General features: G+C 35.0%; 1 protein-coding gene across 1 annotated transcript in view; it reads right to left on the bottom strand.

Moving 5' to 3' along the window:
- The window catches only part of POF1B (POF1B actin binding protein), a 102,755-nt gene that overhangs the window by 74,288 nt on the left and 2,278 nt on the right, over positions 1-26,189 (bottom strand). The window contains exons 2-3 of the mRNA XM_050776503.1: positions 12,607-12,681; positions 5,058-5,138 (exon numbers count right to left, since the gene is read on the bottom strand). Of these exons, the coding sequence (XP_050632460.1) occupies positions 5,058-5,138; positions 12,607-12,681 (156 nt within the window). The remainder of the gene's footprint in view (positions 1-5,057; positions 5,139-12,606; positions 12,682-26,189) is intronic.

Raw genomic sequence — 26,189 nt, forward strand, 5'->3', positions numbered from 1 at the left:
ATATAGAACTAGACATGTCTCAAGAGGTCTTAGAGGATAAAATATTGTAATTTAAGGGAAGAGTAATTTTCAAGAAGCAGTAGGAAGTCAAAGGTAAAAATGTTTCAAAGTGGCCAACAGATGAGAATTATAAAGTGGATTGGATTTGGATTACTACAAATCCATTGGGTTTGACTACTAAAATCAGTGGAAGAAAGTATAATGGGAGAGAAATCATTGAGTCATAAAACCTATATTTCAGTTCTTCCTCCTCCTATGTGCTGCAGAAAATCAGGTAGGCCATTAACCTTATCAGAGTCTCAGTTTTCTTAGCATAGGGAGGGTAATGCAGAATATTAAGTAATATCATGTGTTTTAAAGTACCCTTAATCTATAATTTTAATGTACAAATTACATTTGTTTTAAATAATATTGTAATATAATATTTAAAATCCATACTGTGTTTTAAATAATATTGATAATTCCCTTATAACTTTTCTACAAAAATATACACAAGTAGGCTTACTGAGGGCAGGGACTTTGACTGTCTTGAGTACCACATAGTGAGTGAATAGATGACTGAGTGAGAAGGAATGATATGAACCTTCATCTTAGGAATGTAACCATCCTCTAAGAGAGGGAAAACAAATTTAACAAAAGCATGAAATTTTTTTTTTCTGTGAAATGAAGTTCACTATAAACGATGAACAATCATTTTTTTTACAAGACAAAAGATGGTCTAGGCACAAACGATGTTGATTCTGTCTCGAATATTTTGGTCATATTACTTGAATGACTTACTGAAAAAAAAACACCTCCAAATTTAGGGGACTATTATTTTCCCCAAATCTGTAAGAAAGTAAATCAAAAATTGATATAAATAAACAATTCTTTGAAAATAAGTCAACAAAATAAATTCAATCAGAAGTTTTAGATTTCTCAACAAATGAGCTGCTAGACAACTCTACTATTTTGGCACCTTCTTTTTCTCAACCTGTCCATTTGAATTGGTGCCAGATCCACCCTAAAAATTAATAGGTGTTTTCAAAGTGGCAGATCTTATAATTTTAATTGTAACAGCTAGAACCTCTGGCAGTAATTCTCACATCTAACAAAATATATAATCCCCAACATCTACTTTACTGTTCCCAGGCCCCAAAACCTTAGTGGAAAATTTTTTTAAAAAAGATTTGCTGATTTGGCTCGTTACAATTTGAAGATATCCAACTTCAAGTAGACCCTCCAACCTTTGTGGTTATATTTGTATTCATCAAATTCTTTATAACGTTGATAATATTTTCATTTTCCTCAACTCCTGTGCTTATACTCCGTCTTTCTCCTCCTATTTACAGTGAAAACCAAGATAATCTATCTAATTAGATCTCTCTATTTTTCTGCACATCTCAAAAATCTCTTTTTTCTGCTCCTTCCGTCCACTTAAGGAAAAAGATGCATTCTCTCTCTCTTTCTCTTTTTTCCTGAAGTCATTTCTCCATCTGTACCTGGAATCCCATTCCTTCTTATGTCTTCCAGAATATTATCCCATTTGTCTACTTTCTCTGTTGCATCTTTAGCCTTTCTTATTACTGTTAATGGTCAAACTCTATTTCTCCAACGTCATCTTCTTGGGCCTTTTGGTCATTTGAGATGGTTGAGCACCCCATGTTTGCATTTGCTTCAGTTACGGTGTGTTCACATCCCTTGCTGATAACCTCTCTGTCTGTGAAAGTGGCTCCTTCCTTCTGTTCACTTAAAGTAGACATTTCTCAAAGTTCTGACCCAATCTTCTCCATTACCTCTTAGTGATCTCACTCATTCCCATAGCTTCAACGATACCTTTAAGAGGAATGATTCCCACATCTCTGTCAAATGTGACCTTTGAGTCATTTTTTAACTGCCTATTAGGTGTCTTTGTTTCTATGCACCTAAAATGCTACTGGTTCAAATAAAACTCAAAATTTCACCCTTTTCTAAATCTACTTCTCCTCCCACTCACATTTCAATCACTTTAAGTGGGTCACCTTACTCTCAGTGTCTCAAGCTAAAAAGCTTAGGGTCATATTGACTTTTCTCCATATCCAATAAGTCATCGAATCTTGTTAAAGCTACCATCTAAAATAGCTGTCGGAAAAGATATAGAGTGATGAATTAGCATCAGAAGACCTGAGCAAGTTATACTTACTCAAACTTTCATTTCCTTAGTAGTAAAATAATGCTAACAACAAGATTAATCATACTAATACCTTAAATACCACAATAAATCCTTCCCTGATTTCCCCCAAACAAATATATTATCTCTGACATCTGAACTCCAATAATAATTTATCCGTAGTCCTTTCATGGCATCTATCCTACATCTCATCATGTATTCTACATAGCTATTTGTGGACCTGTCTTATTTCTTTCCCTGATAAGAGCTGTATGCTCCTTTAATTTGGGAAACATGTCTTATTTCACTTTCTGTTGAGAGACTGTATAGTGTCTTCCCCATAGCAGGAGCTTCACAACTGGAATTAATGAAATTGATTAGTATTAATTGGATTATATCCACTAATGGAACAAATGTATTTCCTTCATTTCTGGATCAGATGTTAACCAGAATGCATAAATCCTTAGATTAAATGATGACAAATGGAGATCAGGAACAACAAAAAATAAACAGACTCAACAGAGATAGAAAAAATCATAATGGGACATGTGGATTGAGATTATTTTAATTACAGGAAAAAGAAATAAAGATTAGACAAGCTGGGAGGTGAAAGAGGATGAAATTGCTGTTTAGAAGGCTCAGCTTATTATAAATATTGTAATTAAACCAGAATCTTCTCCTGAGGGGATTTAAAAGAGCAAACAAAAAAAGAATCTACTTAGATAAATAAAATGGGGCATATAGCTAAACAGGATTTTCAAGCTATTTTGTAAAACAAGTTAGATTACTTTTCATTTACAAAGCATCATGAAACTTGAAATTTGCTTCATTCCTCAATAATGTAAAGAGTTAAATGATTTAAAATGACCATTTTCTTCAACCTTCTGCTGGGACTTTGTCCTGAGAGAAAAATCGATATGACTGTATTCAACTACAAGTTGAACAAGTTTGTAGTTGAACACAGTCATATTGATGAGGTCTCACAGGGGTAGGCTCAGTTTTTCCAATATGTTAGGTATTTGCATATATACTTCTAATTTCTCCGTTCTCGTAACTACATGTGGGTAAGGGGGGGCATAAGTGAGTATTAGATCCTAATTCACCTCCATCATCAATTGTCCTTCATTTGCAAATGTTTCACTCCCATCTCTCTATTGTTCAATTTCAGTTCCAATTTTGCTCTTTTGTAATTGAATGGTTTTGCACTAGCTAGGAACTTAAGTTGAAGAAGGTTGGGACTTTGTTTTGTTTACTGCTTTATCCTCTAGTTCTTAGGGCAATTTCTGGAATGCAGTAGGCAATCAATAAATATTTATTGAGTAAATGACTGAATTTCTCTCTGCTTCCATTTTTTTTTCACCTTTTTAGGATTAACCAGGACATAATATTGAAATTGCCCAGCACGGAGTATATACCCAATAGTTATTAATTTTTTTTCCCTATTAACTAAAGAATAAGGATTCATCCAAAGTCATGTAAGAGTTGCTGGCAAAGTGGATTGAAATCCAAATGATTGGACATTTTAAATCTCTCTGGATATATCCTAGGCAAGCACAGCAATTCTCACACTATGAAAATAATGGGTATCTAGAACTAACTCTGAAAGCCAGGAGTATCAAGTGCAATATGCATCCAAGTATGCATATCCCCCAGATTATGTATAAAAAGAAAGAAAAAGAGAGAGGGAAAGGAAGAAGAGGAATGTGTGAAGTGACTGGCCAAGTAACAGAAAAAGATATGCTATCCTCTCCCAGGCCCTTTCCATCTCCCCCTCCCTACCTCTCCCTCCCTACCTCCATCATTTTCAGATTCATTGCATAAATATTTGATTCTGCAAAAGGAGGAACAGGCAACTGATTTAACTGTAATAACATGCCCTTTCAATATTTACATGGATGTATGAAAACTCAAGCAAATGTCCAAAACAATCACTCCTCGACTCAGAGCCTCGTAGGTTCATACCGACACACATGCACAACTAGCAGCCTGCCTAGCGAAGGAGCCATGAGATTATTTTTAATAAATAAGTAAATGAAGAAGAAAGGGTTTAGATATTAGCAGAAGCTTAGTACATCTTCCCCACTCACTTAGAATAGTAGGAAGCAGGACCCTAATCTAACCCTTTCCTTTCCACAGCTGAAGTAAATTTTTTATCTTATAAGGGAAGGGCAGGATGGCTTCACATCATGGCAGAAAAATAAAGAGCAAAGCAAAGAATTATTGTAGTCCTCTCTGGATCATACTGTTGCCAATTTTGAAACCGATGTCCTTACAACCTCCTAGAGCTTCCTGTTGCAGCTAAAAAAAGGGGTATGTGTGCATGAATGTAAATGCATGTGTTGAGGATGGCTTATTATAGTGGAATCTCAGTTTGTGAAATGTAAGGATTTATATCTCAGTAAACAATAATAATGTAATTTTCTAAAAAACTCATTTCTGGGCACAAAAGTTCACACACCACAGGCAATACAGGCATAGGGGCACTATTTAACTTTTGACCTTTAATTTTCATCTTCCTAGTCCATATCTCCATGGCAAAGGTAAATAGTCTGAAAACTCCAACCCCTGGTGTAGCAATTGACAGAGCTTTTATGTGAAGCCTGTAAAAGAACTTTGTCCCTTTTTTCTTTCGTTCAAAGTGCATAAAAGTCTTTTGTAGCATAAGGGTGGGACCATAGAAGAGGAAAATGTTTACAACCCAATAATTTCCAACCTGCTTGGAAGTATTGCATCTCTGAGTCAGAATATATAGACGCCTGGTTGTCTGGCATTAAAGATGACATTTATTGATACTGATAATCAGCAATTTACTTTGTAACTGTAAGAAAGTCCAACAATCTGATCTTAAGGATCTGGTAAGTGATTAAGCCTTTTTGTTTAAGCAATTAACTTCTAAAGAATTATATCTTGGGAAAAGTTTGTGTCTTACCTGTTCAGGATTTTGTACTACATATTTCCTAATAGTGGTCTGTGGATATGTATTAACTTTCACTGTTGGAGAATGAAGTTCCTGTAAAGAAAAGATAAAAGCTGGATATAATCATAGTTATTTAATTACCTTGGAGCTATCAATAACAATAGGGAACAATTTCCAGTGTGATATTTTTAGTTATTTGCATGAATGATGATGTATGATTTAGTTAATTTTAATTTCAGAAACATGTATAAAAGCATGTGTTCTGTGCCCAGCATTTTACTGGGTACTTGTATTATACTCATTTCATGGTATTTCATCCACATTCCAAACCATATTTGACAAGCATTTTAAAATGCTTGTTTCATTATAAATGATTACAAGAAAATAATACCTCAATAGTGATGAATTAAACCTCTGGTTTGGAAAAGACATCTTATCTTAAAAACAATGAAAAGAGACACAAAGAGAAAAACGTGTATGTGTGTGTAGTTAAACATATAAATCTTCAGTGTGCTGGAAAGAGAGGACCATAGATATCATTGTAAAATGTTGATGGGAAAAGAATTTTTTTAGGGGGTTCATGTAGATTTATTTATTATTTTTAACTTTTATTATAGGTTCAGGAGGACATATGCAGGTTTGTTATATAGGTAAATTCATGACACAGGGGTTTGTTGTACAGATTATTTCATCACCCAGGGACTAAGCCCAGTACCCAGTAGTTATTTTTACTAATCGTCTCCCTCCTCCCACCCTCCATCCTCAAGTGTGGGCCAATGTGTATTGCTCCCTTTTTTGTGTCCAGGATTTCTCATTATTTAGCTCCCACTTACAAGTGAGAACATGCGGTATTTGGTTTTCTGTTCCTGTGTAAGTTTGCTGCGTAATGGCCTACAGCTCCATCCATGTTCCCACAAAAGACATGATCTCATTCTATTTTATGGCTGCCTACTATTCCATGGTGCATATATATATATATATATATATATATATATATATATATATATCACATTTTCTTTATCCAATCTGTCATTAATGGGCATAGTGATTTCATATCTTTGCCTTTGTGAACAATACTGCAATGAACATTCATGTACATGTGTCTTTATGGTAGAATGATTTATATTCCTTAGGATATATACCCAGTAATGGGATTGCTGAGTTGTATACCCAGTAAGGGGATTTCTGGTAAAAGGGTAGTTCTATTTTTGGTCCTTTGAGGAATTGCCACACTAATTTACACTCCCACCAACAATGTATAAACTTTCCCTTTTCTCCACAGTCTCACCAGCATCTGTTAGGTTTTATTTTCTTCTGACTTTTTAATAATAGTCATTCTGACTGTTACCAGATGGAATCTCATTGTGGTTTTGACTTGCATTTCTCTAATGATCAGTAATATTGAGCTTCTTTTCATATGCTTGTTGGTTACATGTATGGCTTCTTTTGAGAAGTGTCTGTTCATGTCCTTTGCCCACTTTTTAATTGGGTTGTTTGTTTTTCTCTTGTAAATTTGTTCAAGTTCCTTATAGATGCTGGATATTAGACTTGTCAAATGTGTAGTTGACAAATATTTTTATCCCATTCTATAGGTTGTCCTTTCACTCTATTGATAGTTTCCTTTAATGTGCAGAAGCTCCTTAGTTAAATTAGATTCTGTTTGTCAATTTTGCTTTTATTGGGATTGCTTTTGACATTTTGTTTCTATGTCCAGAATGGTATTGCTTAGGTTGTCTTCTAGGGTTTTTAGAGTTTGGGGTTTTACATTTAAGACTGTAATCAATCTAGTTTCAATCTGTAATCAATCTATGTCCAGAATGGTATTGCTTAGGTTGTCTTCTAGGGTTTTTAGAGTTTGGGGTTTTACATTTAAGACTGTAATCAATCCAGTTTCAATCTTCTGCATATGACTAGCCAGTTATCCCAGCTCCATTTATTGAATAGGGAGTCCTTTCCCCATTGCTTGTTTTTGACAGCTTGGTCAAAAATCTGATAGTTGTAAGGTGTGTGGCTTCATTTCTGCACTCTCTATTCTGTTCCATTGGTCTATGTGTCTGTTCTTGTACCAGTACCATGCTGTTTTGGTTACTATAGCCCTGTAGTAGTTTGAAGTTGGGCAGCGTGATGTCTCCAGCTTTGTTCTTTTTGCTTAGGATTGCCTTGGCTATTTGGGCTCTTTTTCTCATTCCATATGAATTTTAAAATAGTTTTATTTCTAGTTCTGTGAAGAATGTCCTTGGTAGTTTAATAGGAATAGCATTGAATCTATAAATTACTTTGGGCAGCATGATCATTTTAACAATATTGATTCTTCCTATCCATGAGCATGGAATGTTTCTCCATGTTTGTGTCATCTCTGATTTCTTTGAGCAGTGTTTTGTAATTCTCATTGTAGAGATCTTTCACCTCACTAGTTAGCTGTATTCCTAGGTATTTCGTGTGTGTGTGTGTGTGTGTGTGTGTGTGTATGTGTGGGGGGGGCAATTGTGAAAGGGATTGCATTTCTGATTTTGCTCTCGGCATAATTGTTGTCCGTGTATAAGAATGTTAGTGATTTTGCACATTGATTTGGTATCCTGAAATTTGGCTGAAGTTGTTGATCAGCTTAAGGTAGTTTTTGGCTAAGACTATGGGGATTTCTAGATATAGAATCATGTCAACTGCAAACAGGGATAGTTTGACTTCCTCTCTTTCTATTTTAATGTTCTTTATTTCTTTCTCTTACCTGTTTGCTCTGACCAGTACTCCCAATACTATGTTGAATAGGAGTGGAGAAAGGGGGCATCCTTGTCTTGTGCAGGGTTTCAAGGGGAATGCTTCCAGCTTTTTCCCTTTCACTATGGTGTTGGTTGTAGGTTTGTCATATATGGCTCTTATTATTTTAAAGTATGTTCCTTCAATACCTAGTTTATTGAGACTTTTTAACATGAAGCAATGTTAAATTTTATCAAAAGCCTTTCTGCATTTATTGAGATAATCATGTGGTTTTGTCTATAGTTCTGTTTATGTGATGCATTGCATTTATTAATTCGTGAATGCTGAACCAGTGTTGCATCCCAGAAGTGAAACCTATCTGATGGTGGTGGATTGGCTTTTTGATGTGCTGCTGGATTAAGTTTGCAAGTATTTGGTGGGGGATTTTTGCATCAATGCTCATCAGGGATATTGACCTGAAGCTTTCTTTTTTTGTTGCTGTGTCTCTGCCAGGTTTTGGTATCAAGGTGATGCTGGCCTCATAGAATGATTTGGGGAGGAATCCCACCTCTTCATTTTTTTGTAGTACTTTCAATATGAATGGTACCAACTCTTCTTTGTACATCTGGTAGAATTTGGCTGTGAATCCATCTGGTCTTGGGCTTTTTGTTGTTGTTGTTAGGTTATTTATTACTGATTCAATTTTGGAGCTCATTATTGGTCTGCTCAGAGATTCAATTTTTTCCTGCTTCCGTCTTGGGAGGAAAAATGTGTCCAGGAATTCATTCATCTCTACTAGGTTTTTCAGTTTGTATGCATAGAGGTGTTTGTAGCAGTTTCTAATGGTTATTTTTATTTCTGTGAGATCAGTGGTAACATCCTCTTTGTCATTTCTAAGTGTGTTTATTTGGATCTTCTCTCTCTTCTTCTTTATTAGTCTAACCAGTAGCATATGTGCCTTATTAATTTTTTGAGAAACGAACTCCTGGATTTGTTGATCTTTTGAATGTTTTTTTGTGTCTCAATTTCCTTTAGTTCAGTAATGATTTTGGTTATTTCTTGTCTTCTGCTAGCTTTGGGGTTAGTTTGCTCTTCATTTTCTAATTCTTACTGTTGTGATGTTAGGTTGTTAATTTGAGATCTTTCTAACTTCTGGTTGTGGGTGTTTAATGCTATAAATTTCCCTCTTAACACTGCCTTAGCTGTGTACCAGAGATTCTGGCATGTTGTGTCTTTGTTCTCACTAGTTTCAAAGAACTTCTTGATTTCTGCCTTAATGTTATTATTTACCCAAAAGTCACTCAAGAGCATGTTGTTTAATTTCCACGTAAATGCATGATTTTGAGGGATTTTTAAAAATTTGACTTCTATTTTTATTGCGCTTTGGTCCAAGAAGGTGTTTGGTATGATTTCAGTTCTTTTGCATTTCCTGAGGATTGTTTTATATCTGACTGTTTGGTGGATTTTAGAGCATGTGCTATGTGATGATGAGAAGAATGTATAGTATGTTGTTTTGGGGAGGAGAAGTTCCATAGAGGTCTATCTGATCTATTTGGTCAAATCTTGAGTTCAAGACCTGAGTATCTTTGTTAAGTTTCTGCCTTGATGAGCTGTCTAATACTTTCAGTGGAGTGTTGATGTCTCCCACTGTTATTGCATGGGAGTCTACATCTCTTTGTAAGTCTCTAAGAACTTGCTTTATGAATCTTGGTACTCCTGTGATGGGTGCATATATATTTAGGATAGTTAAGTCTTCCTGTTAAATTGAAATATTTATCATTAGGTAATGCCCTTCTTTGTCTTTTTTTTTTTTTTCTAATCTTTCTTAAAGTCTGTTTTGTCTGAAATTAGTATTGCAACCCGTGCTTTTTTATTTTTTCATTTTCTTGGTAGATTTTTCTCCATCCCTTTATTTTTAGCCTACGGGTGTCATTGTATGTGAGATGGGTCTCTTGAAGACAGCATTTTTTGGGGGGAGTCTAGGTTCTTCATCCAGCTTGCCATTCTGTGCCTTTTAACTGGGACGTTTAGCCCATTTACATTCAAGATTGGTATTGAAGTGTGTGCATTTGATTCTGTTATTATTTTGTTAACTGGTTATTGTGCTGGCTTGTTTGTGTGGCTGCTTTATAATGTAACTGATCTGTGCACTTAAGAGTGTTTTTCTATTGACTGGTAATGATCTTTACTTTCCATGTTTAGTGCGCCTTTCAAGATCTCTTGTAAGGCAGGTCTGATGGTAACAAACTCCCTTATCATTTGCTTATCTGAAAATAATCTTATTTATCCTTTGCTTAAGAAGCTTAGTTTGACTGGATATGAAATCCTTGTTTGATGATTTTTTTCTTTAATAGTATTGAATACAGGCCTCTAATCTCTCCTGGCTTGAGGGTTTCTGCTGAAAAGTCCACTGTTAGCCTGATGGGTTTTCCTTTGTCAGTGACCTGTCCTTTCTCTCTAGCTGCCATTAACATTCTTTGTTTCATTTCAACCTTGAAAAATCTGCTGATTATGTGTTTTGAGGATTATCTTCTTGTGTAGAACCTTGCATGGTTCTCTGTATTTTCTAAATTTGACTGTTGGCTTCTCTAGCAAGGCTAGGGAAGTTTTCATGGACTATATCCTAAAATGTTTTTCCAAGGTTTTGCTTTCTCCCTGTCCCTTTCAGAGTTGCCAATAATTCATAGATTTAGCTTGTTTACATAATCCCATATTCCTCAGAGATTTTGTTCATTCTTTTTAATTCTTTTTTTCTTTATTTTTGTCTGACTGTCTTATTTCAAAGAGTCAGTGTTCAGGTTCTGAGATTCTTTCCTTGGCTTGATGTATTCTTCTTTTAATACTTGTGATTGCATTGTGAAATTCTTCTAGTGTGTTTTTTCAGCTCTATCAGATCAGTTAGGTTCTTTTTTCACTACCTATTCCATGTGTCGGCTCTTGTATACTTTTATTGTGATTATTAGTTTTCTCAGATTGGGTTTTGCCATTCTCCTAAATCTCAATGATCTTTATTTCTATCCATATTCTGAATTCTGTTTCTGTTATTTCAGCCAGTTCAACCTGGTTAAGAACCTTTGTTGGAGAACAAGTGTGATCATTTGGAGGACATAAGCCACTCTGTCCTTTTGAGTTGCCAGTGTTCTTGCATTGGTTTTTTCTTACCTCCGTGTGTGGGTGTTCCTTTAACTGCAGTGTAGGTTGAACACAGTCAGTAGACTTCTTTTTTGGATGTTTTCACAGGGCTGAGATTTTGTGCAGGGTCTAAATAGCTGACTTCTTGTCTTTGGTTTCACAGGGAGTTATGTTAGTGAGGTATTGTTGTTGAAGCTTTGGGTTGTGATCCAATACGTGGCGCTTAGGCATAGCAATCTGTTGGTAGGCTCTTCCGCAGTCCCGTTGCTCCTCTGTCATTTCCTCACAGTTGCAGCTATGCTCCCTCTCAATGCCCTGAAAGTGTGGGCTCCTCTCCCATTTGAGTGCTGGCTGTAAATTGTGGCTTGGCACTCCAGGGATGGCCATTACAGCTCTATGGTGATATCAGTGTTTGTTTTCTCCTCAACTTGGAGGCAGCAGAGATGACCTTAGCAGTGGTTGTGGTCAAAGGTCTTTTACTTGTCTCCCAGGGGCTCCACCCAGGGAGATACAGGTCAGCAATCACTCAGTGCTATCAGCCCGGGATGGAGGTTCTGTGCTGTAGGCCTAAGCCGGGGGTTCCCTGCCTGGTAATGAGCAGGCAACGGGTTCCATGGCAGGGAAAAGAGTTAATATCATCCATATAAAGAGAGTTCTTATATATCAATGAGAACAAAATCCTATAGGGCTACATTTCTAAGTCAGTTATAACCTTTATCCCACTGTCCAGTGGTTTGTTATGTATGTGGCCCATGCTAGTCTGTGAGCTTCTTGAAAATAGTGATTGTATCTAATTTATCTTGGTGCAATATGTGGCACATACTTGGTGTTCAGCAAATGTAAGCTGAGTAAGTGCATTACTCTAATTGACCTAACTCTAATCTAGACCAAACTGAGAAGTGGTAGGGAAACTTTTCTTTAATAATCTTCTTATTTTTCTGCATAATATCATATTTTCCTTGCTGTACTCAAGGACTAAAGACCAATTTTTGTTCATTTGTCTCCTCACTATCCAAGTTCACATCCTGACCCCGCACTGGGTCAGATTGTTTTCTTAAAACAGCATCTCCCGCTTTCCTACCTTCTAAATCCCATAACCCCTTTACTCCTCTTTCATGTAACAACAAACTTAGTGTGCTTTATGTTTTACTTTCTTAGAATTTACTTTTTTATATATGGCAATTACTTAATGAAACACATATTTTAATATTCTGTTTATTATTATAGCTACCTTTTGGATACACAATACCTAGATTCAAGAATAATCCTAAAAGTGGGATTATTAGCCATAAAGGCTAAGGAAATAGACCCTTGTGTGTCTTTCAAATCATACACCTATAAGAAGAGTTAGTTATGACCCTATAAGTTATTCTCTCTGAATATGAACTCATAATACAATCACTCATAAAGCCAAGTCTTCAATCAATCTGAGATCTGGGTATTTCATCCACACTCACTAGGAGATCCTTGGCTAAATTAAACTGCACTCAAACTAAAAGCAGTTAGATTGAATAGGCAATGAAACAGAAGAATCTGATTCATAGTACTCGTTTCACATTACTTTTACTGGGCTGAGTTGATTCTCATATGTGAGAATCCTCTTTCATATTTTATGATCCTCACATGATGTGAATGTGTAAAGTCTTATGAGGATCTAAAGATTGCTTACATACATGAAGAAGACTTCCATATAAAAAAGAGGAACAAATCTAATGTAATTCACAACTTCTTTTACCTGTTCAGTATTTTGGGTTATATGTAGAGTACTTGGGCCACATGTAGATATTTTTAAAGTTGGAGAATGGAGTTCCTGTTAAGAGAAACAAAAGGGAGTTCAGAAATTATTTGAAAGTCTTAAGTTCTCATGGTATTTTTTCTTTATTTTTATAATAATCTGATTAGTACGAAATAAGAGCATTATTTAGTGCTTTCTTAGATAATGTCCATCTTTCCAAAGAACTAAATTACTTTGTTGTCTTCTCACATGATCCAATGATAAAAGAGTTCCTAGAGTGCTTTCATAGCAATACATTCTACTTGTACTGTTAGGTTGCATTTTTTTTGTTTCTGCTTCAAGAACTCTGCATTCATATACACCCAAATGTTATTATTATTATATATTTGCAATTAACAAGATATAATATTTTATCAAACACAATTTTTCTTTCATTATTTGTTTTATTTATTTTTAAAAATTCATATAAATTTAAGGGGTACAAGTACAGTTTTGTTACATGGATATTTTGCATAGTGATGAAGTCTGGGCTCTTAGAGTAACCATCAACCGAATAGTGTACATGGTACTCATCAAATAATTTCTCATCAAATGATGTAAACTTTAATAATGATCAAACCAAGAGACAGACACTCCATTCTCCATGATGTGCTTATTTCACATTGCATGCCTGTATCAAAATATCTTATGCACCCCATAAATATATACATTTACTATGTGCCCCAAATTTTAAAAATAAAATAAACTTAGAAAAAATAATTCTCAAATCAATATAAGAAACTACCTTTGAAAACTCAACTAAGAGTAATTTTAAGAATAAATTTTAAAGTACCTTTGAAGAAGGTAGTTTGAAGAATAAACTTGAGTAAATTTCAAACTACCTTTGAAAACTCAACTAAGAGTAACTAATTTTAAATCAATTCAAGCTGACTCTTAATTATGCTTTGTCTATTCTGCTTCTTGTCTAATTTCAAAGAGTAGGCTGTATTGTTAAAAATAATCTGTAAAAGTGAAATAATATAATTTTTTAAATGGTCCAATAAAATGATCAATCTATCCATCACACTGGCATTGTTTACATATTTCCTCAAAGCCAACAAAACTGCAATCACTTCATTAGTGTGCAAAGAATTGATGGCATTACTCAATCTCCTTACCATAATTTACAATCAATTGGCACAACTCCAGGATATTTTCCTACAAAGGTATAAATATTTTTTCTTTAGAACAAGGGGACTATTAAAAATCAGAATCATTAATTTACAAGGGAAGCACTGACAGACACATACAGAACTATGGCTATAATGTAGGTATTACATGTGTTCTTAAAACAGGACTATGCATTTACTCAAACTGCCAAATGTTCTGCATTCTTTCTTGTTGTTGTTCTTATCAAACTTATAACATTTTCATCCTCCCCCACCCTTTATATCAACAGCAGTACTGCAGGCTCAGCATTTCTAGGAATCTTTTGCGTATGTTCCCAAATTTTCTGCTAATAATTGAGAAGACTTGCTCAGACAAATGCAGAGAATTACAGATATTAGGCAAAACAGGTACACATTATCCAGTTTAGGAAAATGGTTATAAATACAACCATGTGCAGGCAGGTTTTGCCCACAGACCCAAGAGGAGCAGATTCAAGAAGACAAGAAAAAAGAGGGATGCTCTTTAGTTATGAAATAATACACGAACACATTCTTAATACAAACATTTATATAGATAAGGTTAAAGACCTTCTCTTGACCATCTTCCCTCCACTCACTTACCCAGAAGTTACCATTGTTGTCAGTTAAGGTGTCTACATAAATACCTATGTATAAATAGTAATATTATTGCTTTTGTTGTTCTACAACTTAAACCAAACAGTATCTCTTGTATTATGTACTAGATACATGTTTTAACTCATTATTTTAAATTAGTAGTATTCAGCTTGTTTGTATGTTTTCCTACCGATTAACATTTAGATTAATTCCAGGTTTCCACTATGCTGCAATGAGCATCCTTGTGCAACATGTTTCTTTAGAATTCCACACAGATTGGATTAAGAAAATGTGGCACATATACACCATGGAATACTATGCAGCCATAAAAAAGGATGAGTTTGTGTCCTTTGTAGGGACATGGATGCAGCTGGAAACCATCATTCTTAGCAAACTATCACAAGAACAGAAAACCAAACACCGCATGTTCTCACTCATAGGTGGGAACTGAACAATGAGATCACTTGGACTCGGGAAGGGGAACGTCACACACCGGGGCCTATCATGGGGAGGGGGGAGGGGGGAGGGATTGCATTGGGAGTTATACCTGATGTAAATGACGAGTTGATGGGTGCAGCACAGCAACATGGCACAAGTATACATATGTAACAAACCTGCACGTTATGCACATGTACCCTACAACTTAAAGTATAATAATAATAAATAAATTTAAAAAAAAAAAGAATTCCACACAGAATTAGGATTGCTGGGACATAGAGTATGTGTGTTACTCATTTGAACAGATACTGCCCAATTAATTTCCCAAATTTGACTATGATAATTATACATCCACCAGCAGTGTGTGAAGGTATTCATGACTAGAGGATGTTTGGTCTGTTTAGGCTGGGGCTAATAATATTATGCTAGTATCATTCTGAGAAGACCATTACGTACATGGCTAGTATCTGGTAGCTGTTGTAGAAATGATACCTCTCTCCTCCTTCTTGTAACCAATTCAAATACGATGGCATTAACAAATGAAACATAGCAAACCTTACTAGCCAACTGGACTGTCTTTTAAGATACAAAAGTGTACTAAGAAGTTTTATAAATCTGCAGAAATTAAAACAAATAGGAATACACACACATCACACATCACAGATAAAGACATTTATTTATGCTAGCATAGTCAGAATTACTTTATTCACATGCTGAGATAATAGATATTTAAAGGGCAAATGGTTGTATTTGAGCAAAGACTAGTCTTGCCCTAAAATGAAGGAATTCTTTAATCTTCTTATATGTGGAAAGCTGGAACATCAATTCCATAGATTATAATATACTCAATTATTTTTAGCCCTACTTCATCCTTCATTATTAGAATTGATCATCTAGACAAATGTGGCTTCCCCATACAACCCTCATGGAAACATTAGATAACAAATGTAGTACGTTCAAAAATTACAACATTAAGATGTAGCTTAACATGAATCAAAGATATTTAGACATATGGTATTGACCAGCATGAATTTAAATTGCATCAGTATGGATTTAGGCTGATCACAAGGGGGAAAACCTCTCTGAACATAGGTTTATTAATTCCAGAAAGACTTGCTAAAGAAAAACCCTTTTCCCTGGAAGTCTACAAAATTAGGTAATATGGTGTGAGTAAATGTCAAAAATAAACAAAATCTTGATGTTGAAAGGTATTTCCAATGGCATCAAGATCCAGGCAAGATTGCAGCAAGGTATCCCATAAATAGCAATTGACCATTCCATAGAAAGTGATCCAAAGTATTTTTGAATGAATGAATGAAAAGGAGATCTTAGTTTTAAAAGCACTCCAGGAATAACAATCCAAATCTCCCTCTTAATAACCTGTATCAGTCAGTGTTTAATTTTGTTACTCATCTGTATATCGCTTACCTAAATCTTTCATGTTGAAACTATTAAATTCAATGAACAGTCACTTTTTTTTGTTTTTATGCCTTTTGTGACAAAACTCCACATTCCTGATGACCAAATAATTGAAGGTGATAATGGGGTGGTGGTGGCTATCATGACATAGTGGAAAAAGTGCTAGACTTGGAGCCAGGAGCCCTGGATTTTATTCCCATTTATACTACTAGCCACTTTTGTAATATTGGTCAACTCGTGTTCTCTCTCTGAGATTTTTTCCTCATGTGAGAAATGGGACATGGGTGTGGGCGAGTGTGGATTAGAGGATCTTTAAGCTTGTTTCTATTTCTGACATTCTGTGAGTATAAGAGACCATTCCCAACTTATTATTCCACACAAACAAAACAATTTCAAAATTTTAAAACTTGTCAGTCTTGTTTTCCTTTGATGATGATTATAATGATAACTAACACCTATTAATAGCTTTCTATGCCAAACATGTTACATAGATCATTCTCTTTAACACTCAAAATAACCCCATAAAGAAGATACTATTATGACCCCATTATATACACAAGTAAAGTTAGACAGAGGTACTATAGGTAACCAGATGGAGATTACACAGCTAATGCTAAGGTGCTGGAATTCCAACTCAGTTAGCATGACTCCAGAACTCATTCTCTTAATCACTATACTTTGCCACTTTTATTGCTTGTCTCATTATATTTTCTGTTTTTCAAGTTGTGTAACCTAATTATATGGTTAGGTTTGACTAGTGCATATAACAGGTCAAATACTGGGATTTTTAAAATTATTCACTGTCAAAAGCAACTTTGGAGGCCTGAAAATAAGACACCCACCCAAAAGTGGCTGTGTGAGAGAACAGCCTTGATTAGATAATTTAAGCTTCCATAAACTCAATAGAATTTGTTTGTAAAATGCGTGATACATTTACGGAGTGTACTCACAGGCCTCTAAAACTCAATAAACCATTGAGTTTTTATTTAATACTCATATCATCTAATCTCTTCAATTTTGCAGGAAGACCTTACTTTTTCTCATAAAATATTCAGCATTTTGTTGTCATTTATTCCTGTGGGTCAGACTTGCTATATACACAAACATTATACCTTATTGCAACTTTAAGTAGAGTCTGGTGAAAAGGAATTTGGGGCCGGGCGAGGTGGCTCACGCCTGTAATCCCAGCACTTTGGGAGGCCAAGGTGGGCGGATCACGAGGTCAGGAGATCCAGACCATCCTGGCTAATATGGTGAAACCCCGTCTCTACTAAAAATACAAAAAATTTTAGCCGGGTGTGGTGGGGGCGCCTGTAACCCCAGCTACTTGGGAGGCTGAGGCAGGAGAGGCAGGAGAATGGCTGAACCTGGGAGGCGGAGCTTGCAGTGAGCTGAGATCCCGCCACTGCCCTACAGGCTGGGAGACAGAGTGAGGCTCCGGCTTAACAAAAAAAAAAAAAAAAAAAAAAAAAAAAAAAGAAAGAAAGAAAAGAAAAAAGAAAAAGAAAAAGAATTTGGTTTATAATTATGTGGGCTTGGTTCTAATATATCTAGGTCCTTTTTTTTCCTGCACTGCTTCAAGTAATGATTTTCAATTTTGGGAAAGTTATAACAGCTCTCTTCCTCCTATTCATTCTTTACTTTTTATAAAGTACATAGGGCATTACCAATTTTAAGATCAAAGTAGATTAAAATCAGTCTGTTTTGGGTATAATTTCATTACATCTCTTGAGATAACTGTCCATACCTTTGTACACCCTAAATCGGAGCTAGGAAACTCTGGTTTCCCTAGAGAATTCATTATTCACAAAAGTATATCTTATTTCCAACTATTTGTTTAAAAAGCTGTTTTCAGGGAAACATCACACACCGGGGCCTGTCTTGGGGTCGGGGCTAGAGGACGAATAACATTAGGAGAAATACCTAATGTAGATGACGGGTTGATGGGTGCAGCAAACCACCATGGCACGTGTATACCTATGTAACAAAACTGCATATTCTGCAGATGTACCCCAGAACTTAAAGTGTATATATATATATATATATATATACACACACACACACACAATATATATATATATACACACATACACACACACACACATACACATATATATATGCTGTTTTCAGAGTTAAATCAGATGATGTGCAAATGGCCTAAATGTCTCAGTTATTTACTTTAGTGAGAATGCTTTTGAGTAGCTCAGTGCAGTGGAGAAAGAAGGGAAAGCAGAAGCTTGAAAGGTGTTATTCTCCTTTGATAAAAGGAAAATGTTACAAACTTAATATATATTCTGAATTCTAGGATTATTTCAGAGCAAGACCTTGAAAACTAGAGGGAAAATTATTTTTGTCCTCTAACATATTTTTGTTATTTTCCAATCTGATAATAGAACATTAGAATGGGAAAATATACAGTAAGGGTGACCATCAAATGTTTTGTTGAAATAAAAAATGTGAACTAATTTAAACTGAAATCATGAATATCTAAAGTTAATTAAGGGAGATAGCTGATGTAATGAAAATATCAGGAGCTGGTTTCTAAACTCAGGGAATCCACTAAACAGTTGTACTAAATAAACAAGTTATTTTGAGCTATTCGAGTCTCAATTTCCTTATTTGTTTAACAGACAAATAATACACGATGAATATTGTCTTTATTCATACATTGTTCAATTTGTACAATAAATATAATAATGCTTGTTTACCTAATTTTTGAGGTTCTAGCAAGTTGTTTACTAGATACTCATATACATGGAAGAGTTGTGAAAAATAAAAAACCCATGTATTAATATGAAATATTATTTTTACTGGATTGATTATATATGTGACTAAGTTATTAACTTGCAGTTTCTTCACTACTGACTGTGTAATGACATTTTAAGAGATATAAATGATGAGTAGAATATAATCTCTACCCTCCCATGGTTATAATTATGTAGGGGATAAACACTATGAGTACAAATAGGAATTAAGTAGACTATCATAAGACCTATAAGAAGTTCACTAGGTGAGTTTTGAGGGCTAAGAGCTAACTTCAACCTGGGACAATCAGAGGATCAGAAGGTTACATTTGAGGAAAGGCTTGAAAAATTTGTATAATTTCAGCGTGTCTAGATTGGTGAGGGCGAGGAGCAGGGGCATTTCAGATGTAAAACCAATGGAGTGAAAGACATAGCTGTGGAAAATTGGGGACTTTATTTAGAGAACAATGATTTACACTTAGCTAAAACATAGGACACCAGAAGGAGAGTTCCAGGAAATTCCACAGGAGCCCTATCATGGAGGGTCTTGAAAGTCAGACTAAGCAATTTATAGATGCTTAGTGTCATTGAAGGTTTTTGCAGCAGAGGAGTGATACGGGATGTGTATAGGGAATTGAAGCAACTTTTCTAGAGAACATATTCTTAGGTGTAATTAAATTTGTGAAGATTTTAAAATAAATTCATGCAGGAACCCAAAATCTTTCTATCTTTCTTTCTTTCTTTTTCATTCTTTCTTTTCTTTCTTTTTTTTTTTTTTTTTTTTTTTGTGAGACAGAGACTCACTCTGTCACCCAGGCTGGAGTGCAGTGGTGTGATCTCGGCTCACTGCAAACTCTGTCTCCCAGATTTGAGTGATTCTCCTGACTTAGCCTCCCAAGTAACTGGGATTACAGGCATGAGACACCATGCCAGGCTAATTTTTGAATTTTTAGTAGGGATGGGGGCGGGTTCACCATGTCAACCAGGCTGGTCTTGAACTCCTGACCCCAAGTGATCGGCCCACCTCGACCTCCCAAAGTGTTGGGATTACAGGAGTAAACCACCGTGTCCAGCCCTTTCCTTGGTAAATTCTAAATGTGTTTGTTTTGGTGTATGGGTGAGTATATAACAGTAGTACAGGCTACATCCCTAATCCAAATATCCAAAATATGAAATGCTCCAATATTCAAGTTTTTGACCTGACAAGTGGAAAATCCCACACTTGACTTCATTTGACAGGTTTCCAGTCAAAATGCAGTAAAATTTTTGTGCAAAAAATTACTAAAAATTTTTATAAAATTACCTTTGATCTGTGTGTGTAAGGTGCGTATGAAACAACTAAATTTTGTGCTTAGACCTGGGTCCCATCCCTAAGAGAGCTCATAATGTATATGCAAATGTTCCAAAATCTGAAAAAATATCCTAAATTTGAAACACTTCTGGTTCAAAGCATTTTAGATAAGAAATACTCAACCTGCAGTAGTTTTTATGAAGGAATCTCTGAGCACATATATGATACGCTAAATGAATTACAAGGTAACTAAGTAAGATACAATAAATAAAAGTACTTCACACAGACAGTAATTCAGCAGCATGGGAGGTAAAGGGGGTATCTCTATAAGCAGACTAATTAGCAGTTTCAAGGTAATTTGATTAAAGGAAGTCACAAGATCCCAGGGAAATGATATAATGACAGATCAGAATAGCTACTCCTTTAACAACATTTGCCACAGTAATTAATGATTAATATTTGTCCATAAGGGAAAAAAGTATAAGTCAAATAAAAATAAGTCAGATCAAGATGCCTAATGGGGCCCAAGAACTAGAATAGTAAACTAATCAACTTATTAAATAATGTCCTTATGTTTATTTTATGTGTTCTCTTTTTTCACAGAGGCTATTTGTGTCTTACTTTCCATTTTCAGTTCAAAGAGAGGGCACAGAAGTGTGAAACCAACAAACAATCTTAGTTAAGTCATACATCTTTCCTAAAGTCACTGCTGGTTGTCACATTTAAGCATTTTTGGAAGCCATAATCACAGAAAGGGAGGAGAGAAAGAGGGGGAGAGAGAGAGAGAGAAAAAAAAAAAAACTTACATGTAATTTCCAGTTGCATTATATTACCCAAACATTTGTTTTAATTAAAAAAAAACCCTCAACCCTCAAGACGTGTACAGTCCATGGTAGTGTGGAGGAAGCACCACTGACATACAACTTTGTATTATAAGTACATGTGTCACTTTATATTTAAATAATGCAAAGTGATACTAGCTTTAAAAGGAGACCATATCCAGAATGGAGGTGGGATTGGAGCACTACATTGAGGAGAGGGTGAGAAGATTCAGGGTTGAGAAAACTTTGAAGACGACTTTCCACATGAATTTTGAGAGATAGGTGGGATTCCAACAAAGATATGAGGGAAGGGTGGATGTTGCCAGAGTGGGTGATGGCATGAATAAAAGGAGGGTTTGGGAGGGAGGCAAAATGCTCAGTTTGTTCAAGAAATAGAGTGCTGTAGTGTCTGGAACACAAGGTGGAAGGAGGTGGGGAATGGGAGATAGATTGTAAAAGTAGGATTGGACTGTCCTAAGGAGGCCCTTTAACATCATCAAGATAAGGAGTTTGAACCTAACATCAGAACCTAATTATGACTGTTTTAGAAAAGATTTTTAATTACAAATCAAATGCCATTTTATTGCTGAGATCATACACTGAGATCATGCATAATAAGGTACAAAGCAATTTTATTTCTTCGTCATATTTCTATCAAATCTCTCTTGAAACATTATGACTCTAAATAACTAAAAATTAATCAACTTACTGCCCAGTGCTGGAACATTATGTTTTGATACAAAATAATCAGTAACATTTATGAGAAAAATATTTTTAAAAAGAATACAAAATAATCAGTAACATTTATGAGAAAAATATTTTTAAAATTCTGAAGAACAAAAAATAATCTGCCTTCTTGGTAAATAAAATATTTTAAAAACATTGAAATGTTCATTTATATTACTTATTTATGGCCTGGCTTATGTACCAAAGGAGTTTAGGGTGTTTATGAGAGTGTGCACAAGGAAATTATTATGAAATACAATTTGGAGACTGTAATATAAATAAGAGTCAGTTGTGTAGGCCAGAAATATACACTATAGCATAGTGGTTACAAGTATAGACCTGTCCAATAATACTCTCTGCAAAGGTGGAAATGCTCTATTCTGTGCTGCTCAATACAACCACTAGCCACATATGGTTACTGAGCACTTAAAATGAAGCTAGCATGATTGGGGAACTGAATATTTAATTTTATTTGATTTTAATTTAAATATAAGTGCAAATAGCCATATGTGGCCAGTGACTACCATACTGGAAGTGCATCTCTAAAGAAAAAATTAAGGAAGACCTAGACTGCAGGCAAGCTTTAATGCTTGGTGTCACTTCACATTTAAAAAAGGAAAAAAAACACATTTTAAAAATTTCATCTCAAACATTGGGGTTCAGGTTCAAAGGCTATAAGAGCATGAGAACTTCCAAATTCCTCTTCTAAAGGATACTTATTCCTATAAACATCATAAATACATTCCTACTATTTCAGTCTTTTGATCACATACCACAGGTTTTAGAAAATTGCTTTCATGCTTTTCCTCATCAGCCTTTCTTAGCTAGTAGAGCCTTAATAAGCCTTTCAAGTATATGTGTTTACTTAATCTTTCCAGTGTCAAAGGAACTTTTACTTTAGGGTCTATTCTTTTAGCTTATTATCTTGTCTGTGTAGCAAGGGGGGTTTTTGACTGCAGTTTTAGATATCAATAATGCAAGTAAAGGAAAGAAAATTGAGTGCTAACTCCACGCCAGACATTGTGGTGGACATCTTCACATGTTAACTCATTCAATACTCACAACAGTTTTGAAGGAAGGTATTATTATCCCTACTTTACAAATGTGGTAACTGAGGTCCTGAGAGGCCAAGTGATTTATTCAAGGAAATACATTATTTAACACTTCCTATGTGTCAGGCACTTTGCCATGTGTTTTCCTCCATGTAATATCGTATTTGACTCTAGCAACAATCCTATGAGTTAGGTATTATTAATGCCCCATTTTACGAATAAAGCAACTGAGGCATACAGCTACCAAGTTCTTAAAGCAAGGATTAAACAAACCCAAGAAGTTTGAAACCTAAGCGTACATTCCTAGGGACTCCAACTAGACTGCTTCGTAGTTCTATTCTGCCAAAGTCCACCTCATCATTGCATATTTATTTACAGCTCTTCCTGAGACATTCCACATAGACCTGTTTGGGCATTTTCTTCATACAATTTTCTCTGCAATTAGTCTTTAGACTGCAACGTCTGAATCTCTTCAGTCAAGACCTGTTGGTTTCATTTTCCTGTTGATAGCTCTGGTCAAAGAGCTCAAAAGCCTGGTGTAAGACATACAAGAGAGACTGAGGGCAATGATAATTAGATCATAGAGAATATTACATAAGTAGTGCAGGCTTTGTTTCTAAATATTTGGAAATTTGTTAACATGAAAGTATAATCTTTTACGTTGTCTAATTTGAATTTTAAAACTTTACGTAAAGACTAATATACAGTATAATATTCCACAAAGGAAAACCATGGAAGGCTTGTGTATGCTCCTGTTATTCCCAATGACTATGAGAATCACTGAAGGTAATAATAGTGAGTTACAAACACTCTAGGCTGAACAGTTTCAAAGGAAGCAGTATCTTTAAAAACCACCTGACATTCATGCTGACAGAATTTGCCAAGGCAAACATCCATTTGAATACATTCCCTGAATAGTATGGGAGATGTTTTTGTTAGAATCTTTCAAAGCCATGTAACGTAGTTAAACACCTGTCTGAGGTTATTGTTGAGATGTTATACTGAACTTATACAGCAAGAAACATGTTATTTATAATAATCTATCTTTAGATGAAATAAACACTTCTTTTATTTAGGATAAAATCTGTGCTTCTGTTGTCATACAAAGAAAGCAACCGAATGTATAATAGAACTACTTCCTGCTTCTCCTTCTCTCCAACCCAAATCCCTCATTTAAGAGGTCCATACTGGGTTCTTTCTCTTCCTTTTCTGAAGAAAACTAGAAGACAGAGAGAAAATAAAATATACAGTCTTTTTGCAGTGCATGCTTTCTGTCTTTAAAAATTATGAGTATATATACTTTATTCAAAATCAAAAAAGGATCTCTACTGGGATAACTCCTGGTGTGAAGAAAATGTTGGCTGAAATATATTTACTTGTAAAAGTTTTAACTTTTAAATAGGGCTTAAGAGCATGGCAAATTCCCCAGTTGTTTTGTCATGAATTGTCAAGAAAAGAAACTTGAAAGGACAGTTTCCCTCTCTTCCACTTGCCACCCCCATATCTTGCCACACACACACCGTGACAGCTTATAAGTGCCTTTGACTGAAAACAGGCCCAGCAATTTATCAGACCTCCCTTAAACAAGATACAATTGCCATGGGCATTTTCACTCAGCAATTAGTTGCACTCTCCAATTTCTATAGCTTCATTTAATTGTAAGCACAAAAGAGGTGACCAAAGCTGAAAATTCAGCCCCTTTATCCTATGACCTCATTCTTTTTTCAGGCAACTTACTTCCCTGAACAATCATTCCCTTTAGTGACTACGCCCTTGAACAACAATTTATCAAAGCAGCGCACCGCTCCCCACAGAACAGGAAACTTTTCTGATAGTGTATAGAAATCCTGGAAGAGTAGAAGAGTTATCCACAATCTTTGCAACAAAAGAAAAAGCACACAAAAAAACCATATAAACAAAGGTAAGCCCCAACTGAATAATTGTTGAGAACAAAGGTCATTCATAAACACACATTTTCCCCCAGGCTGCTCTCTAGAGTTTGTTTGCAAGTTTCAAATTCAAAAGAATGGCAACCCTTATAACATATACACTAAAATAATCCTTCTCTCACAAAAGCATGTTTTACTTGATAAAATAGTGATGGTCGCAACACAAAATAATCCTTTAAAACGAAATATAGATAGACACATGGGATACCTACAGACCAGGCTCTGTATGTCTGTCTTAAAAATGAACTCTCCCTGGACAGGTCAGTGATATTTATCCAGAAAATCACAGTGTTTGCTAAAAAAATAGGCACTTAATAAACATGTATTCAGTGAATGACTGGTATTTAAAAATATTTTAATCAATTTTTTCTCTCTCACAACAGAGCTGCTCTGTATACATGAAAAATATCTTGAACTTCATGAAAACGTTAATTAGTGGAAGGAAAGAATGTAAGACCAATGAGTAATTCATATCAATGTTGCTCATTTAAGGCATTTCATTTTGAGTTAATGATGGTAGGTTAATAGCTAACCTTTTTAAAAGATTGAACTAAGAATTGTTGTTTTACTTTAAGCTTCTAGAACTCTATTTGCAAGACCACATTCAGTCTAAAATACATCTGAGATTTTGATTATACCTGTGTTTGACTATATCTGTTCATGTAGATAAACCCAGTAATTTTAATTCTACCATCAATTTAGAAAATTTCGCCAGCAACTGGTTTCTACATTTAATTTTCTCTGAGAAATACCCTATCAATCAAACAAAATAATAACCAAAAAACATAAAATATGTTTAATTAAAGAAACAAAGTAATATTATATGTCTGGAGAAATTTAAAATATGTTTATATCCATAAACACCATTTTAGTGCACAAGAGGTTAAGAGAAGAAAAGCGTGTACTCAAAAGCTAGAAATGGAAACTACTAAAGTGCTACAAAAAAACATTTGATTAAATCGAAAATGCCTACTACATGACCTAAAATTATGATTCAGGAAGCAAAGCAGAGTAGCATCAATTTTGGTTTCTCAAAGGCAACATATTTTACTACTGGTAATATTTATTTTAAAATCTCATGAATTCCCTGAATGTCATCCAAGAACCAAAAGGCAAAAAACAAAACAAAACAGAAACAAAGTAAAAGTTTAACTGAATTCGTGATGATCAACCATTGATTGTAGTATCCATTTTTCTAGCTGCCATGGTCACCAACTCTGGTATTAGACTAATTGCTACACATCAACTCATCTGAAACATGGTTTATTAAGGATAGACTCTGTTTAAACATAAAGTGAATTAAAGGTTTTTGAGTAATAAGTACTGCTTGCTTATGCCTGTCATGGTACATTATGCATACCATCATATTATACTCATTTC

This window comes from Macaca thibetana, chromosome X (assembly GCF_024542745.1).
Source record: "Macaca thibetana thibetana isolate TM-01 chromosome X, ASM2454274v1, whole genome shotgun sequence".
In the NCBI taxonomy this organism is placed as follows: domain Eukaryota; kingdom Metazoa; phylum Chordata; class Mammalia; order Primates; family Cercopithecidae; genus Macaca; species Macaca thibetana.